This window comes from Mesoplodon densirostris, chromosome 20 (assembly GCF_025265405.1).
Source record: "Mesoplodon densirostris isolate mMesDen1 chromosome 20, mMesDen1 primary haplotype, whole genome shotgun sequence".
Classification (NCBI taxonomy): domain Eukaryota; kingdom Metazoa; phylum Chordata; class Mammalia; order Artiodactyla; family Ziphiidae; genus Mesoplodon; species Mesoplodon densirostris.
Genome location: NC_082680.1, coordinates 23,614,846 through 23,634,992, shown reverse-complemented (window position 1 = coordinate 23,634,992; position 20,147 = coordinate 23,614,846). Strand labels below are relative to the sequence as shown.

Sequence of the window (20,147 nt, the reverse complement as noted above, 5' to 3'; positions counted from 1 at the left end):
TTGCTGCTAACCTGCCTCTGAAGAATGTATTAGCATTCATAATGCAAGCAGAGTAATGCACTGCAAAGGAAGTTAGTGACATGTTGATTAACTAAGGTTAATTGGTTAATTGCAGATCGAGAATTAGAACCAATATCACTTGACTTCTAACCTAGTTATCTTTACAATACTGCTTCTGGACAAACTCTGTAAGTTGGGTCCACATGATAGGCTTCAGGATATCACTAACAGTTCATAGTGTGCAGTTGTTTTTTACCGGCTTCTGCAATCATGTGAGGTATGGATACTGTTAGTCTCAGAGAAGTTAGATATTTTGCCTAACAGCATAGTTAATGAATAGTAGAACGAGAATTTGAATCATTATGATTTTTTACCTAAGTAAAATTCACTCTTCATCTGTTACTTGGGTTTAAGCTTTCTCTTCCAAGCTTAGACTCATTCTGTCACTCCCAGAAATTCCCAAGCCCTTTTCCTTTCCCCTTTAGTTTTTTAGTTCCTTTATACCTATTACTTCTTGTCTTCTGCCCTTGTGAGTACCTCCAGGACACTGTTAAAAGGAAGCAGAGATAGTGGTGTCCTTGATTTATTCTACATTTAAAAGGTAGTGCATCAGACATTTACCAGTTTGCTAGAAATTTTCGGCAGATACCTGTCATCAAGTTATGGATGTTTCCTTTACTAAGACTATTTTTTTAATCATAAGTGAATTTGGAATTTGATTAGGTGCTTTCTCTTCATCTGTTGACATAATCACTTGATTTTTTTCTCCTTTTATAGGTTTATGTAGTAAATGAAATATACCCATTTCCTGTTATTAAATCTCTCTTGCATTTCTGGGATGTACTTGGCTTATTTATGATATAGTAATATCATTGTTTTTATTTTTAGAATCAATTTGTAACTACTAATTTAACTTCCTTTTAGTAGTAATAGGATGATGCATTATTTTAATTTCTTCTTGAATCAACTTTAGTAAAATTTTTCCTGGAATTTATTATTTGTGTAATCTTTAAATGTATTGACTTATAGTTGTTCATAATATTCGTACTCTTAGGACCTATATGAATAGATGTTTTAGTTGTTGGGGAAGCTTTCTGTTTTTGGTTTCTTTGTTTGATCTTTAATTCATTCATCCATTTTAGTATCTGTTAAGGACCTACTAAGTTCAGTGTCCTGTGCATTAACTATTCTTGAAGCTTTTAGTATTAATTGATTTTTCTCTTTACTGTCACCTAGAATAATCCAGGACCCCATAGCACAGCCATAGCATGAACTCCCTGGATTCAAACTTTGTGATTTCATTTTTATACATAGAAAAATAAATAATATATATAAATACATAGATAATGGTTATAGGACTATTGTATATATTTTGCAATATATAACATTTTTGCACATGTATATAAAAATAAATAACAGAAATAAGTGGTTCTGGGACTGTGATCTATAAGCATGAAGAAATATATAAATTTGTTACCACTTTAATGTGGCTGATTTGTTTGGACTGAAGTAAAAGGGGTATTATTCCTACTTGAAAGATTATACTTGAAAACTGGCTGGGTACAACTTACTTAATGAAGGACATTGAATACATTGTTCCCTGAATATTCATCTTTCATCAGACGATTTTTAACATAGCTACTTTGTGGCTAAGTATTATCCTGAGCACTGAGGAACAAAATGAGTCAATTTCAGAAGTCTTTACTTTGTTAGTAAATTCTACTAGAGAAACATTTTTTAAGGAACCATATAGCTGAAATATCACCCATCTTACTGTAGTTAAAGAAAATACTAATTGTCACAGCATGAGACTCTTCAAGTATAAAGTATATTTAACTGATGGCTGTATACCTTTGCGTGCAGTAGGTATAGAACATGATGAATTGAAGAGGTTTTTGTAATAAAAGTTATTCTAAGTAAATTTTTCTCCCTTTTCCACCTTATTAAACTTCCACATGAACATGGCAGTCTTGACAAATATCTCTGGAGCTAGTATATGTTAAGGGCATTCTTGTTAGTAGGCTACACCACTAGTGTCTGTCCACGTGACTGGATGAGAGAAAGGCTGATTTTCTTCTCTTTCTAGAGGTCTTGGTCCGTTCCCTGTTCTGATCCATGTTTGATTGCAAGATCACCTTTCATAAAGGGTGAAGGAGTGGGGATTGTGGGGAATAATCCTTTGTGAACCTTCGCTAGAATCTTTTCCTTTGTGACCCTTCTGTAGAATTTTGGCACCTCTTAATTTGGATTGTGATCTAATGCTTGAACTAAGCAGTTGATAGGTATCAGGAGGCCCAGGAAACATACTATGAAATGGCATGAAAAATATATCTTTGCATATATTTCTCAGTGTGTGGGCACCATAGCTTTCCTTTGATATCCAGTATGGGTTCTACTTGAAAGGTTAATCAATGTATGTGTATGTTTGGGGGAAAGGGTTGAAAGGAGGAGGAAGGAAAAGGAATATTTTACTAGTAATATAACAATATATGATGTCTTAATCCACTGGTAGTAATACTGTGGAACAATAGCCAGTGAGTGATGGTGACTGTTTTAGGCTATCAGTTGTAGGGATAGCCATGCAATAGTTGGTTTAAAACATTCATAAGTTTCTCCCCAAGCCAAAGATTCTAATTTAGAGAATGTCATTCAATTCACAGAAGTGTATAGGAAAAACACTTTAAAAAATAGATACTTGGCAAGAGCTTAACCAAATGTTAACAGAAATTGTTGTTTAGATGTTATTAAGCTTTTCGGAAACACACAGGCTTTAAATTGCAAGGAAAATGTATATTAGAAACTACAAAATAAATATTTTTATATTATATAAAACCCAAAATTCTTTTGGGTAACCTGCCAAATTGAGATTGAAATCTGTTGTGAGTGTGACCAAAAATATATCTTTATTCAATTTCATGTAAGAACTTTTAAATAGTTTTACTGCCATTGCCTCTTATGTATTTACTGACCTTTTGTTTAATAACTTTGGGTTGATTTTAGGCCACCAGCAAAATGGAAATGAAAGAGATTGCTAAATACAAGATGCTATGGAAAATGAACTCAACTACTGAACCTTTATTTGTTACTGGTATAGATGTCAATCCCTTGAAAAAATTCACCATTCCCAAGATCAGGAGGACAGCTGGGAAAGGTAATGTTTCTATGGAAGATGGGATTATTTCATAACTGTTACTACATTTCTCTGATTCTTTGTTTATGCTCATCTTCTCTTTTGACTCTACATAAAGTTAGGTTAAGTCAGGCTTTTAATTCCTTAAATACACATGTACTTTTGGTTCCACACAAAATAAAATAGACACATGTCTACTATCCCTCCCACTAAGTACACCTAAAAACACTGGACATCATACATAAACATAAGAAGACTTTGAAAGGTGGAGAGAAGAAGATGGATCAGTGTGGGACCCTGGGAGTTAAGGAGTGATGTCACATTAAGTTCTCTGGATTTTCTGTTTGTTTCCTCCATGTCTCAGACTGGGTGAGCACAACCCAGGAATGCCAACTTTTACAGACACAAAAAGCCCTAAGAAAAGTCTGTTCTGTCTTGCCAGGGACTGGGAATGGGGTATCCTAGAATGACAGAAACCTATTTGACAGTGAACATGCTATTCCTGCAAAACACTAGGGGGATAAAAAAGAAATAGGCCCTACACCTTTGTCAGCAGAGGCTAAATGGAGGGCCTAGACTTCCACCTCTGCCTCTCCCCTTCCACCTGTGCCTCTCCCCTTCTTGGAACTTCATACGTTCCCTTCTCTGCTATCCTGTGCCCCTTCAGTGTCAGTGGGTTTCCACTCTTGCCCTGTGGTGATGAGTTGCCTCTTCTCAGTGGGAGTAGTCAGTGAAGGCCAAGTGGGGAGCCTAGACTCTGTCACACACACCAGTAACAAGGCGTCTGTCCCCCTCCCACAGTGTCAGTGGAGGCTGAGTCAGGAGCATGGACTTGTACCCCTTTCTCATGGTAACAATACAGCCACACACACACCCCCCCGCAGGGTGTCTGTGGAGACCTTGTGGAGAGCCAGGACGTCCTGGTGGTAAAGAGTCAGAGTCTTCCCCACCCCCAGCCTTTCCCTACTGGCACAGTCCCTTGCTGGCTTAGTTTTAGTAGAGGCTTGTTAAACCACAAGATTGAATATGATCTAGAGTTTCTTAACAATACCCCAAATGACCAAGATATTAAAAAAAATCACTCATCGTACCAACAACCAGTAAAATCCCAACTCAAATGAGAAAAGATGAATCAACAGATGCCAACATCACGATAAAACAGATGTTGGAATTATCTGACAAGGCTTTTAAAACAGCCATCGTAATGATGTTTCAGCAAGCAATTACAAACACTCTTGAAACAAATGAAAAAATGGCAAATCTCAACAAAGAAATAGAAAATGTAATAAAGAATTAAGTAGAAGTTTTGGAACTGAAAAATACAATAATTGAAATAAAAAACTGATTGGATGGGTTCCAGAGAAGAATCAAGAAGACTTTGGAAAGAAGCAGTGGATTTGAAGATACAATAACAGAAATAACCCAGCCTAAACAACAGAGAACACATCAAATTAACAGAGCCTCAGGAACCTGTGGAATAATAATAGAAGACCTAATGTCTTTGTCCTCAGAGCTCCAGAAGTAGAAGAGAGCATAAAGCTGAAAGAGTATTTGAATAAATACTGGCTGAAAATTCCCCAAACTTGGCAAAAGACATAAACCTGTACAATCAAAAGGTTGAATAAACCCTAAACATGATAAACCCAGAGAAGTCCATGACAAGGCACATCATAATCAAACTTCTGAAAACTAAGAACAGAAGAAATCTTGAAAGCAACTAAATGTTATTCATAGGGGAAAAAATTGAATGACAGGAGATTGCTCATTAGAAACCATGGAGCCCAGAGGAAGTGGCACAGCATTTTTTAAGTGCAGAAAGAAAAGAACTGTCCCCAGAAAAAATATTCTTCAGGAATAGAACTGAAGTAGACATTCTCAGATGAAGTAAAACTAAGAATTTTTTATTCGTAGATCTTAGTTTAGAATGGCTAAACAAAGTTCTCCAAATAGAAAATGACAAAAGAAGCTGGGAACATTTGTAATGAAGGAAGAACGAAGGAGGGTAAAAATATAGGGAAATATAATAGTCCTCCTCTTGAGTTTTTTAATTATGTTTGACAGTTGGAACAAAAAGTATGACATTCTTCAATGTGATTCTCGGTATATGTAGAGGAGGTATTTAAGGCAATTATAAAGTGAGATGTTACCATTGAAGGGAACTGGGTGAATATAGGATATAGAATCTCTCTCTGTTATACATCACAACTTCATATGAATCTGCAGTTATCTCAGAATTAAAAGTTTTTTATAAAAACACGATAAATAAATCAAAATGCCATTTTAAAAATGTTCAAGTAACCCACAGGAACTGTTGGAAAAGAAATCTCCAGGCCCAGGTGGTTTCTCTGGAGAATTCTACTCAACATTAAAGAAAAGAGCTAATACAAATTCTTTACAATTTCTTCCACAGAATAGCAGAGGAGAGAATAATTTTATCAGGACAGTATTACCCTGGTACCAAAGCTAAATAAAGGTAATACAAAAAAAAAAAAAAAGAAAACTACAGACCAATATCCATCATGAACCTTGACACAGAAATCCTATACAAAATATAAGGAAATTGTATTTAGCAATGTATAAAATCAATTATATACTATAAGTAAGAGAGTTTTATTCAAGGGATGCAAGGCTGGTTTGGTATTTGAAAGTCAGTCTGTATTCACAGGATAAATAATAGTAATCACATGATCATATCAATTTTTGCAGAAAAAGCATTTGACAAAAATCATTCATGATAAAGACTCAGCAAACTAGGAATAGAGAACTTCCTCAGCTTGATAAAAAGTATATAAAAAATACCCCTGGCTAACATCATGCTTAATGATGAACAACTAAATGTTTTCTCTGTAGGGAAAGAAGGCAAGAATGTTCTCTTTCACCACTCTTATCAACATAGTACTGGAAATTCTAACCACGAAAAGTCAGGGAAATGAAATAAAAAGCATAGAGCATAGAAATTAGGAAGGAAGAAATAAGACTGTTCCTATTTGAAGGTTACACAATGGTCTACATAGAAAATCCTAAGGGACCTACAAAAAAAGAAAAGAAAACCCTGGAACTAACAAGTTCAGCAGGGTCACTGAATACAAAATCAAAATACAAAAATAAATTGAATTTCTATATACTAGCAAAGAACCCATGAAAATCAAAATGATAATACCATTTCTAATAGCTCAGAATATGAAATACTTATGTATAAAACTAATAAAATATATGCAGGATTTTTATGCTTTAAACTACAAAGTGCTGATGAAAGAAATCAAAGAAATTCTAAGTTATTGGAGAGGTATACTGTGCTTATTGATTAGAAGACTCAACATAAGGAAGATGTCAGTCCTCCACAAATTTATCTGTAGATTTATTGCAGTTTCTATCAAAATCCCAGCAAGACCTTTTGTAAATAAATAAGCTTGTTCTCAAATTTACATGAGAAGGGGCTTCCCTGGTGGCCCAGTGGTTAAGAATCCTCCTGCCAATGCAGGGGACACAGGTTCGAGCCCTGGTCTGGGAAGATTCCCACATGCTGCGGAGTAACTAAGCCCCTGTGCCACAACTACTGAGCCTGCGCTCTAGAACCCGTGAGCCACAGCTACTGAACCCACGAGCCACAACTACAGAAGCCTGCACACCTAGAGCCCGTGCTCTACAACAAGAGAAGCCACTGCAATGAGAAGCCTGTGCACCACAAGGAAGAGTAGCCCCTGCTCACTGCAACTAGAGAAAGCCCACGCACAGCAACGAAGACCCAACGCAACCAAAAATAAATAAATTAAAAAATTTTTACATGAGAAGACAAACTAGAATAGCAAAAACAATTTTGAAATAGAAGTGTTTAGAATTACTGTAGCCAATACTAAGGCTTACCGTGTAGCTACAGTAATCAAGACACTGTGGCATTAACAAAGGGATAGACACTTAAATCAGTGGGACAGAATGGAGATTCCAGAAGTAGACCTACACAAATATGCTCAATTGGTTTCCTTTCAATTGATTTTTAACAAGGGTATATTGAGTGGAGGAAAGGTAGTCTTTTCATCAGATGTCACTGGAGCAATTGAAAGCTATCCATAGGCAAAAAAAAAAAAAAAAGAATTTCACCCTAACTTCACACAAAAATTAGTTCAAAATGAATCCCGGGTTTAAATGGAAAATGTGAAGCTGTAAGACTTTTAGAAGAAAACATCTCCAGGATCTAGGGTTAGATGAAGAATCCTTAGCGTGATGCCAGCACAGTCCCAAAGAAGAATGTGGTAAATTGGACTCCATCAAAATTTAAAACTTTTATTCTGTGAAAGACTCTGTTAGGAAGGTGAAAAGACAAGCTACGAGTGGGCGGAAACATTTACAAATCATAAATCTAACCAAGGACTCTCATCTAGATCATATAAAGCACCTTCAAAACTCAATAGTAAGAGAAAAGAGAGCGTTACATCCAAACAGAAAACAGGCAAAAGACATGAACAGCCATTTCACTAAAGAGGAGGTATGGATGGCAAATAAGCACACAAAAAGATGCTCAACATCATAGCCATTAAGGAAATGCTAATCAGAACCACAGCGAGGTGTCACTTCATGCTTGTTAAAACAGCTAAAATAAGAATAGCAATGCCAAAAGCTAGGAAGAATATGGAGAAGCCAAATCAGTCATGCAACCGATGGTCAGGTAAGAGAGATCAGCCACTTTTTGAAAAACAGTTTGATGGTTTCTTAAAAGACTAAACAGGCGGGGCTTCCCTGGTGGCACAGTGGTTGAGAGTCCGCCTGCCGATGCAGGGGACATGAGTTCGAGCTCTGGTCGGGGAAGATCCCACATGCCGCAGAGCAGCTAGGCCCGTGAGCCACAACTACTGAGCCTGCATGTCTGGAGCCTGTGCTCCGCAACAAGAGAGGCCGCAACAGTGAGAGGCCCGCGCACCGCGATGAAGATTGGTCCCCACTCGCCGCACCTAGAGAAAGCCCTCGCACAGAAACAAAGACCCAACACACAAATAAATAAATAAATAAATAGCTTGTGGGCAGCACTGTTGTGAGGCAAAAAGCCAAAGAGACTTACAGTCATGGTCCCCAGGGCAGGAAAATGTTAGGTCCCTCTTGGCTAGTGCTGGCTGACTCACACACTTCAAAAGGTGATAAGGGATGCAGGTAGGCAGGTTCTGCAGAACAGGAGGCTGGGGGAGAATTTTAAAGACACCTGCTAAGTGTTAAGCAGGAAAAGGTTATGTGGCAAGTTTCCATCCCTGATGAGACTGGCTTGTTTTACTGGGATGTTGGCAAACAAACTTACTGCAGATGGCATTCCAGTTGTCAAAAATGTGACCAGAGGCTGACAGGAACCTAACCCTGTATTTCTCCTAAGATTAATAGTTCAGTATTCACTAATTCACTCTTGGCAGCAGCTTTAATAGACTATACCTTCTCCAAATAACAAGAATCAACTGTATTCCCCAGTTTCCTCCGAGTCCTCTTCCTTGAGGGTTTTATTCTTTTATGCATCTACTTAATATAGCAGTGCTTAAAACGCTGCTTATTGTCTTCTGAAAGTGTGCCTCTTAGTCATGCCACCACGTCAGCCAAGAGTTTACAGAGATGTTCTGGTATTTTTGCAAGTCAAAATAACCAGTTTACTAGTATATAGGTTGCCTTATTTGGGGGAAATTCAATAAATATTCATGCACTAACAGTAGCTACCAGGTTTGTGTAGCACTGTATGTTGTAGAGTCTGTACATCTTAAGTTGAAACTAAGTCACCTGAATTCTAGTACTATCTAGTATATCTGCGTCAACTTTTAAGAACTCCCAATAGGTAGTGGAGAAAAACAAGGTTCATAATTTCATTTGTACCAGGTATAGGAAGTCTGTATTACTGTTATAGAATCTTAAATATAAATGCCTCCAGATGGTTAAAGAAAATTCCAAATATTTGTTTATTTTGTGTCTTATATTGATACACAGTTGTTATTGTGCAGATGTACAATAATGTCATTTTATTTTATTTTTTTTATTTATTTGGCTGCGTTGGGTCTTCATTGCTGTGCACGGGCTTTCTCTAGTTGCAGCGAGCGGGCTTCTCATTGTGGTGGCTTCTCTTTGTTGCGGAGCACAGGCTCTAGGCACGCAGGCTGCAGTAGTTGTGGCGTACGGGCTCAGTAGCTCCATGGCATGTGGGATCTTCCATGACCAGGGCTCGAACCGGTGTTGGCTGCATTGGCAGGCAGATTCTTAACCACTGCGCCACCAGGGAAGTCCCAACGATGTCATTTTAAACACAAATAGCCACTTGCCCTTTTCTTTATTTTTAGTTTACTTGTCACCTTGTTGCACCAATACTAGAGAGTATAGTTTCATACACGATACTCTTAATCAGTGCCGGCTTGATGTAAGCTGTGATCTGCAGTCTTCATGGCAGTTTGGAGATACAAAACTGATTCACAATGAGGAGCTGGAAAAAAATTTTACTTCTAAGAGGTAAGTTACTGTGACCTAAGGAAGTTTGAGATTTTGTTTGTTTTTGCTGTGAGGTTTTATACGAATCTGTTATTTCTACCATTTGAGATTTGATAAGTATTACTAAGAAAATAAGTACAGAGGTGTTTTATTCCTTATTTTGTTGCCATCTCATAGCCTTTTGTAATAGTAAAAAGCTAAGTGTGAGATTTGGTTAGTAAGTCCTGCACATTAATGTAGCCAGACTTCAGACACTCCCTTCTAATTTTTTTAATCTTTGTAAGTTTTTCAGAAGCATATATCAGCACATTTATTAAGGAGCCATTTTGTAGATCCTTGTGCCTCCTGCATAATATAAAATATCACTTAAAGTATTTAGAATGGAATTTTTTTTCTTGACTCAATCCTTCAGAGACTGAGTTGATGTTTTAATTTGGCGGAGTTGTATCTGGCTATTTCCAACTACTCCACTAGAGCCACAATTTCTGACACTTAACTTTTAAAAAGTACCCCTTCTGGTTTTTGGGAAGGCACATTCCATTATGTTAGTTAATTAATTAATTTATTTATTTATGAATTATTTTTGGCTGCGTTGGGTCTTCGTTGCTGTGCGTGGGCTTTCTTTAGTTGCGGCGAGTGGGGGCTACTCTTCATTGTGGTGCATGGGCTCCTCATTGTGGTGGCTTCTTTTGTTGTGGAGCACAGGCTCTAGGCACGTTAGCCTCAGTAGTTGTGGCACGTGGGCTCAGTAGTTGTGGCTTGTGGGCTCTAGAGCGCAGGCTCAGTAGTTGTGGCACACGGGCTTAGTTGCTCCACGGCATGTGGGATCTTCCTGGACCAGGGCTCGAACCCATGTCCCCTGCATTGGGAGGCAGATACTTAACCACTGTGCCACCAGGGAAGCCCCATTATGTTATCTTAGTAAGAAAAAATAAGAGCACATGCAGAGTTCTCATTGTAAACATTTTGTATTTAATACGTTTAGATCTTGTGTGAACACAGTTTTAGCATTTTCATTTTCTGAACTTGACTCCTTCACCATTTTGCATTTTTAACTTAGAACATAACTATAGTTTGATGGACCCACACTTAGAACTCATTTTGGAATGTTTTTGGTCTCTTTTTTTTTGTTTTAGAATCAATTCCTCTTGACTCAGACATGCTACCCCACTTGTTGTCTGTTGGGGAGAATTGGTGAGAATGACAGAATTAGTTGATGGCATATTTTTTCATCTAAAAATCACAGTTTTGAGCAAAAGTAGAATGGACTGGCTATACACTGCTCCTTCCAGATTGAAATAGTAGTTTGATCAAAAATGAAATCCTGCATTGTTCCTTTATTTTGGTTATATTAGGCATTTTTAAATTGTGTCCTTTTTCATAATGCCCCCTGACACTTAATTTTCAACCATTTATTTCTCCCTGTTAACATTACAGAAAAGTTAGAACAACTACCCAACAATACAAGACTTGATAGAACATTCTGAATGACTAATGTGTATAGGATTTATTGGTTTCTTAGGTATTTGCCCAATTAGACAAACTCATTTATCTCCCATAGTACTTTACACTCGTTTTACACTACTTACCACACTATGTTGGTTTTGTCTGATTCCCTTACTACATTATAAGTTTATCTTATTTGTTTTTTGTGTCCATAGTATGGAACCGAGTCTGGCAACACAGTGAGCACTTAACTGTTAAATTAAGTTACATTTTTATTTCATTGTTTTAAATCAATGAAGGTAGAAAGTACCCTTAAGTAGCCTTAAGGCACTGGTGAAAAAAAATAAAAGGAAAAATCAGAATTGGTTAGCAGAAGAGAAAAATAGGATGGAGAGATGAAAAGAGAAAGTATTAATAACATTGACTGCCTCTAGCTTTTCTTTTTATTTTTCCCCTTAGAGGAGTTTATAAATCTGTGATCTCAGCAAAAGCAAGTAGCTCCAGAAAGATACCAATCTCCACTTCTTTGTTGTTGTTGTGTTGGCCGTGCTGCACAGCTTGCGGTATCTCAGTTCCCCAACCAGGGACTGAACCCAGGCCATGCAGTGAGAGCCCAGAATCCTAACCACTAGGCCACCAGGGAACTCCCCAGTCTCCACTTTTTTTTTTTTTTTTTTTTTTTGCGGTACGCAGGCCTCTCACTGCTGTGGCCTCTCCTGTTGCGGAGCACAGGCTCCGGACGCGCAGGCTCAGTGGCCATGGCTCACGGGCCCAGCCACTCCGCAACATGTGGGATCTTCCTGGACCGGGGCATGAACCCGTGTCCCCTGCATCGGCAGGCGGACTCTCAACCACTGCGCCACCAGGGAAGCACCCCCAGTCTCCACTTTTTATCCACATTGCATCTACCACTTCTTAAGTGTGAAATCAGCAAAAACACATTAATCATCTAAACATCTGTGTATTAAGTCATTCATTGAGCATTTGAGTGCCTACTGTGTCAGATGTTGTATTTGATACCCTCAGAGAAAAATGAATGTTTTCTCCTCAGCCTTAAGGAGTTTACATTCCAGTGGAGAAGACATACAGCTAAATATAAAATAACGTTATAGTAAGAGGTAGGTGCATAGATGTGGGATTGAGTATTCTTCGTAAGAGTCTTGAGAGATGTTCTGAAGAGTTAAGAACTTGAGCTGGTCTTAATGGGTAAAAGAGAACTGAATTCACTTCTTCTTAGGTATATTGTGCTATTTGTATCAGTTTGACCCTTTTTTGTTTTGTTTTAAGATAACTTACCTTTAAACATTTCAAATTTATGTGAAAGGGTATCATTTTTTTTTTTTTCTTCTTTTTGCGGTATGCGGGCCTCTCACTGTTGTGGCCTCTCCCGTTGCGGAGCACAGGCTCCGGACGCGCAGGCCCAGCGGCCATGGCTCACGGGCCCAGCCGCTCCGCGGCATATGGGATCCTCCCAGACCAGGGCACGAACCCGTATCCCCTGCATCGGCAGGCGGACTCTTAACCACTGCGCCACCAGGGAGGCCCGAAAGGGTATCATTTTAAAAATTGTCATTATCTATCTTGACACTGTGGTTAAATTTGTACTTGGCATCTCAGGTTACATTCTACCCCAGATGAGTAGACCGAGCCATCCATGCTTGATTTCATCTACTTTTATCAATGATTGGTTCGGGGAGAGGGTGAAGAACTAAATCAGTTTGGGCCAGTGACACACTGAGGACAGATTGGCTTGTGGGCGGGGGGAGTCTCTGGAAAAGAGAAGCCAATCTGCTGTGAACAAGGAAGCATGTTGCTCAACCTGTTGATGGCAGCACTCTTGGAATAATGATGACACCAGTTGGATGACCCTCGAGGTGATGACGGCAAAACAGAGAGATGGAGAAAACCTGAATCCTTGAAAACATCTGGAGCTGTGGAATAGGTCAACTGATAAAGGCTGCCTCATTTCTGAATTTCTTGTTGTAAGAAGTTAACTCAGGACTTTCCTGGTAGCGCAGTGGTTAAGAATCTGCCTGCCAATGCATGGGACATGGGTTCGAGCCCTGGTCTGGGAAGATCCCACATGCCGCGGAGCAACTAAGCCCGTGCGCCGCAGCTACTGAGCCTGCGTGCCACAGCGGCTGAAGCCCATGAGCCTAGAGCCCGTGCTCCACAACAAGAGGAGCCACCGCAATGAGAAGCCCACGCACTGCAATGAAGAGTAGCCCCCGCTTGCCGCAACTAGAGAAAGCCTGCACGCAGCAACGAAGACGCAATGCAGCCAAAAATAAGTAAATAAATAAATAAATTTATTTAAAAAAAAGAAGAAGTTAACTCAATTTTAAGCCAGTTTGAATGGTTTTCCATACTTGAAGTCGATAGCATTTAAACTGGTATTGAACTTGGTACTAGGAACTTGGTACTGGTGTTGAACTTGGTACTTCCACTTGCTAGTGGAAGATTCTAAGATATGGATTTAACTTGGAAAGAGGGCAGTAAGGACGTCTCACTGTTCCTAAATGGGAAGTTGGTGATACGTGGGGGCACAGACCATATATTTTATGAGGCTGTGGTTTGGGGGAAACTTGTACCAAAAAAATTGAGGATATTGAAGTGCCCTGCCCATTTCCTGCTTAAATCCAAGAGGCCTTTAAATTTCAGATTTGGTAAAAAAAAATCCTTTGTACTTATGGCCTAGTTTCACAGATCAGCTTTGCAAGATTAGCTTGAAGTAAAGAATTCATCTTTTCCAAAGTTAGTGTGAACATGGGTTTAAAAGAAAGGAGATTTAACAAGAGATAAGTATGAGGCAAATCTGAAGTACGTATGAAGCACAAATCTGTTGCCTTCAGCCTTTCCCAGATACCTCCTTTTAAGCATTTTCTACCTGGTAAATGGAACTACTCAACTTTATGCAATAAAGATATATTTTAAATGCAGTCTGCGGAAAGAAATGGATAGTTTCAAATTGTAATGCAGTGGGTAAAGACCATTCTAAATTCAGGGCCTTGGGAAATGGGAGGGTCTCAGAGGCTTGTTGCCAGGAGACTGAAATTCCTAATAACAACCATTGTCTAAACAAGATCATGCTATGGTTCCTAGCCTTTGGAATTTTGAGGGCCAAGAATCCTAGCTATTTCTTTCTAGAAGGATATACTTTGTGCTAAGGGCCGGTTAACACTGACCATTGTGTCATTCTTCACTTCTCTAAATTTAATTGTGGTCACCCTACGTTTTCTTCACCAATTTATTTTTCGTGTAGGTAACTTAACCTTGTAACCATATGCTGCCTAAATGGATGTTGACTATATGAGTCTACCTCCAGACCCACTTGAAGGGAAGGCATATTACTCACATCATTGATCTGAAGTTACATGCAGTAATTCGATGAGACTGGATTGTTCCCTTTTTGTGAGGTGGATTGACCTTTCTCGGTGTGAGCATGAGCATTTTTGAAAGTATAAGTATTGGAAGAAGGGTGTGTCTAAAGGAGAACCAAACAAGTAGACTGCAGTCTCCCTAATAGTTCTAGATTGTCTCATATAATTAGTCTAAACTATTCTTTGTCCCATTCCCCTTGCCTTTGTTGGTTTACTGATGTACAAGCATAGTCAATATGGTTCGGTCTAACACAGTATGAGGCTTTCTTGGAAATCCTGGGAAGGTGAAGTCAGTGTCTCTACGGGTGTCTGTGGGCAAGGGAGCAGGTAGGCCTAGTTGCTGCTGGCAGCTCTCTTATGACCACGAGAGGAGCCAGGCAGAGATAAAGATAAAGCTATGGACAGCAGTGTAGAGAGTCAAGGAAAAGAAACTTGAGTTCGTAATATGGTTGAGGGACTAAATGAGTTCAGATTCTTCCTGTGGTAACCAGCATAATGCTCCCCCAAAGATGCCCACCCTCTGATCCCCACAACCTTTAACCTAACAAAAAGGACTTTGCAAATGTGATTGAGGTCACAGACCTTGAGTTTGGGTGATTATTTTGGGTAATCTGGGTGGGCCCAATTTAATGATATGAGCTCTTAATCTTAAAAAACTTAAGAGGAAGACAGAAGAGTGAGAGACTGAAGGAAGAAAGAAAAGTAGGAGAGGGATTCAGCTTGCCTTTGCTGGCTTTAAAGATGCAGGAAAGGTGTTATGAACGCAGGTATTGTCTGGAATTTGGGGATCGCTTTTGGCTAACAGCCAGCAAGGAAGGGGGATCTCAGTCCTTCAACTGCAGGTGATTGAATTCTGCCAGCAAGGAAAGAGATCCTCCCCTAGAGCCTAAGAAAGAAATGCAGTCTAGATGACACCTTGGTTTTAGCCCCATGAGACCCATGTCAGACTTATGACCTACATAACTGTAAGATAATAAACTTGATTTGTTTTAATCCACTAAGTGTGCGGTAATTTTTTAGAGCAGCTATATACTGCCTTATCTCTGGACTTTTGTGTGAGTTAGAAAATATCTTTTTTTCCCTCCAGTTTTGTTAAAATATGATTGACACATAACATTGTGTATGTTTAAGGCATACAATGTGACTATTTGATACACATATATTGGGAAATGTTTACCATAGTAAGGTTAGTTAACACATCCTTCACCTCACACAATTACCATGTTGTCATTGTTACAGTGAGAACATTAAAACTCTACTCTTACAGCACCTTGCAAGCATACGATACAGTATTATAAACTATAGTCACCACTCTGTAACTTAGATCCCTGGAACTTACTTATCTTATAACTGAAAGTTTGTACCCTTTGACCACCACCTCCCCATTTCCCGCACTTCCCAGACCCTGGAAACCACCATTCTGCTCTGTTTCTATCAGCTTGATGTTTTTAGATTCCACATGTAAGCGAGATCATTTCTCTCTCTGACTTATTTCACGTAGCATAATGTCCTCTAGATTAATCTGTGTTGTTGCAAATGGAAGGATTTCCTTCTTTTTGTGGCTGAATAGTATCCCATTGTGTATATATGCCACATTTATCCATTCGTCTGTCGACCTTAGTTGCGTCCACGTCTTGGCGGTTGTGCATGGAGCTGCAGTGGGTGTGGGGGTGCTGGCATCTCTGAGACACAGTGACTTCGTCTCCTTCAGACATCACCTAGGAGTGGGAGTGCTGGGTCATATGGTGGCTCTATTTTCAATTTTTTGAGGAATCTCCATACTGTTCTCCATAGTGGCTGTACCAGTTTACATTCCCACAAAGAATGCACCAGGTTCCCTTTTCTCCACATCCTCACCAGCACTTGTTATCTTGTCTTTTGAGAATAGCCAGTCTAACAAGTGTGAGATTTTATCTTACTGTGATTTTGAATTGCATTTCCCTGATGATTAGTGATGTGTAGCACCTTATTAAGTACTTGGCCATTTGTACATTTTCTTTGGAAAAATGTTTCTTCAAGTCTTCTTCCCATTTTTTAATCAGATTGTTTTTGCTATTGAGTTTATGAATTCCTTCTGTTATTTTGAATATTAGCCCTTTACCAGATGTATAGTTTGCAAATACTTTCTCCCATTCTGTAGGTTCTCTTTTCCTTTTCTTGACTCTTTCTTTTAGCCATGAAGAAGCATTTTAGTTTGAGGTCGTCTCATTGTTGATTTTTCCTTATTGCTTGTGCTTTTGATGTCATATCCAAAAAAATCATTGCCAAGACCACTGTCAAGGAGGACTTTTCCCCTATGTTTTCTTACAGGAGTGTTATTGCTTCAGGTATTACCTCTAAGTCCTTAATCCATTTTGAGTTAAGTTTTTGTGAGTGGTAAGATAGGAGTACAGTTTGACTTTTTTGCATGTGAATATCCATTTTTCCCAGCATCATTTGTTGAAGAGACTGTCCTTTCCTCATTGAGTTTTCTTTGCCCCCTTGTTAAATATTATTTGACCATATATGCGTGGGTTTATTTCTAGGCTCTTGATATTCTGTTCCATTGGTCTATATGGTTTTTTATGCCAGTACCAGTACTGCCAGTACTGTTTTGATTTCTGTAGCTTTGGGATATACTTTGAAATCAGGAAGTGTGATGCCCCAGCTTTGTTCTTTTTCTCAAGATTGTTTTGGCTCTTGGGGTCTTTTGTGGTTCCATTTAAATTTTAGGATCGTTTTTCCTGTTTCTGTGAAAAATGCCATTGGAATTTTGATAGAAATTGCATTGAATCTGTAGATGGTTTTGGGTAGTATTGACATTTTAACAATGTTAACTCTTCCAATCCGTGAACAAGGGATATCTTTCTATTTTTTGGGTCTTCCTCAGTTTCTTTAATTAGTGTCTTATAGTTTTAGGTGTATAGCTCTTTCCCTTCCTTGGTTAAATTTATTCCTGAGTATTTTGTTTTTGGTGTTATTGTAAATGGAATTGTTTTCTTTACATCTTTTTCAGATAATTCATTGTTGGTGTGTAGAAACGCAGTGATTTTTTTATGTTGATTTGTATCCTGAAACATCACTGAATTGGTTTGTTAGGTCTAATAGTTTTTTGGTAGACACTTTAGGACTTTCTATATATAAGATCATGTCATCTTCAGAGACCATTTTACTTCTTCCTTTCTGATTTGGATGCTTTCTATTTCTTTTGCTTGCCTTCTTACACTGGCTAGGACTTTCAGTACTCTGTTGAATAAAAGTGGTGATAGTGGGCATTCCTGTCTCATTCCTGATCTTAGGGGAAAAGCTTTCAATTTTTCACCACTGAGTATGACATTAGTTGTCAGTCTGTCAAAATGACCTTTATTATGTTGAGGTATGTTCCTCCTATATTCAATTTATTGACAGTTTTTATCATGAAATGATGTGGAATTTTGTCAAATGCTTTTTTTGTATGTCTTTTGAGATGATCATACGATTTTTATGTTTCATTCTATGAATGTGTGTCACATTTATTGATTTGCATATGTTGATCCATCCTTGCATTCCAGGAATAATTCCCACTTGATTTTGGTGTATGATCCTTTTAGTGTGTTGTTGAATTTGGTTTACTAGTATTTTGTTAATAATTTTTGCATCTATATTCATCAGAGATATTGGACTTTAGTTTTCTTATAGTATCCTTACCTGGCCCTGATATCAAGGTAATGCTGGCCTCATAAAATGAGTTTGGGAATGTCCCCTCCTCATCAGTTTTTTGGAAGAGTTTGAGAAGAATTGGCATTAATTCTTCTTTAAATGTTTGGTAGAATTCGCCCATGAAGCCATCTGGTCCTGGGCTTTTCTTTGCTGGAAGATATTTGATTACTTTTTCAATGTCCTTACTTGTTATTGGTGTGTTCAGATTTTTTCTTTATGATTCAGACTTGGTATGTTGTGTTTTCTAGGAATTTACCCATTTCTTCTAGGTTATCCAATTTGTTGGCATATAATTGTTCATAATAGTCTCTTATGATCCTTTGTATTTCTGTGATATCAGTTGTAATGTCAGGTGTTTCATTTATAATTTCAATTATTTGAGGCCTCTCTCTTTTTTTCTTGGTAAGTTTAGCTAAAGTGAATTTTGCTTGTCTTTTCAAAAAACAACTCTGTGTTTCATTGACCTTTCCTATTGTTTTTCTATTCTCTATTTCATTTGTTTCTGCTCTTAACTTTGTTACCTGCCTTCCTTCTGCTAACTTTGGGCTTAGTTCTTTTTCTAGTTCCTTGAGGTATAAAGTTAGGTTGTTTATTTAAGGTCTTTCTTTTTTCCAAATGTAGGAATTTATCACTGTAAAATTACCTCTTAGTACTGCTTTTGTTGCGTGTCTTAAGGTTTGGCATGTGGTGTTTCCATTTTCCTTTATTTCAGTATGTTTTTTTACTTCCCTTTTGGTTTCATCTTTGACCCATCAGTTGTTCAGGTACATATTGTACAATATCCTCATATTTGTGAATTTTTCAGTTTTCATCCTGTTAGTGATTTCTACTTTCATACTATTGTGATCAGAAAAGATCGTTGATGTAATAATTTCAGTGATTTAAAATTCGCTGAGGGCTTCCCTGGTGGCTCAGTGGTTGAGAATCTGCCTGCCAATGCAGGGGACACGGGTTCAAGCCCTGGTCTGGGAGGATCCCACGTGCCATGGAGCAACTAGGCCCGTGAGCCACAACTACTGATCCTGCGCGTGTGGAGCCTGTGCTCCGCAACAAGAGAGGCCGCGATAGTGAGAGGCCTGCGCACCGCGATGAAGAGTGGCCCCCGCTTGCCGCAACTAGAGAAAGCCCTTGCACAGAAATAAAGACCAACACAGCCATAAATAAACAAACAAACAAACAAACAAACAAATAAATAAATAAAATTAAAAATAAGTAAAATAAAATAAAATTCACTGAGACTGGTTTCATGGCCTAACATATGATCTGTCCTGAAAAATGTTCCATGTGCCCTTGAGAAGAATGTGTATTCTGCTGCTGTTGGATGGAATGTTCTGTATATGTCAGATCCACTTGGTATAAAATATAGTTCAAGTCCAATGTTCCCTTATTGATTTTCTGTCTGGATGATCTATGCATTGTTGAAACTTGGGTTTGAAAATCCCCCACTGTTATTATATTGTTCTCTATTGCTCCCTTCAGCTCTATTAGTATTTGCTTAATATATTTAGGTGCTCTGATATTGTGTGCATATACATTTACAGTTGTTATGTCCTTTTGGTGAATTGACCGCTTTATCATTTGTAATGACCTTGTTTCTTGTTAATGTTTTAGATTTAAAGTCTGTTTTGTCTGATTATAGGTGTAGCTACCCCTGCTATCTTTTGGTTTCCATTTGCATGGGATGTTTTCTCATCTCTTCACTTTGAGTCTGTGTGTGTCCTGGAAGTGAGTCTCTTAAAAGTAGCGTATAGTTGTGTCTTGTTTTTTTATCCTTTTACCCACTCTGTGCTTTTTGACCATGTACATTTAAAGTAATTATTGATAGGTAAAAACCAACTATTGCCATCTTGTTGTTTTCTGGCTGTTTTGTAGTTCTCTTGTTCCTTTCTTACTCTCTTGCTATATTCCTTTGTGAATTGATGATTCTCTATAGTGGTACACTTTGATTCCTTCTTCTCTATCTTGTGTGTATCTACTGTAGGTTTTTGCTTTGTGTTGACCCTGAGGCTTACTTGAAACACTGTATAGGTATAGTAGTCTATCTTAAGCTTATGAGAGTTTAACTTCAA

The 20,147-nt window shown here is 38.3% G+C and overlaps 1 protein-coding gene across 1 annotated transcript in view; it reads left to right on the top strand.

Annotated features, from left to right (window-relative positions):
* The first annotated feature begins 3,012 nt into the window (after window positions 1-3,012).
* TEX15 (testis expressed 15, meiosis and synapsis associated) overlaps window positions 3,013-20,147 on the top strand; it is a 44,010-nt gene continuing 26,875 nt past the window's right edge. The window contains 2 exon segments of the mRNA XM_060085856.1: window positions 3,013-3,151; window positions 9,430-9,595. Coding sequence (XP_059941839.1) covers window positions 3,013-3,151; window positions 9,430-9,595 — 305 coding nt within the window.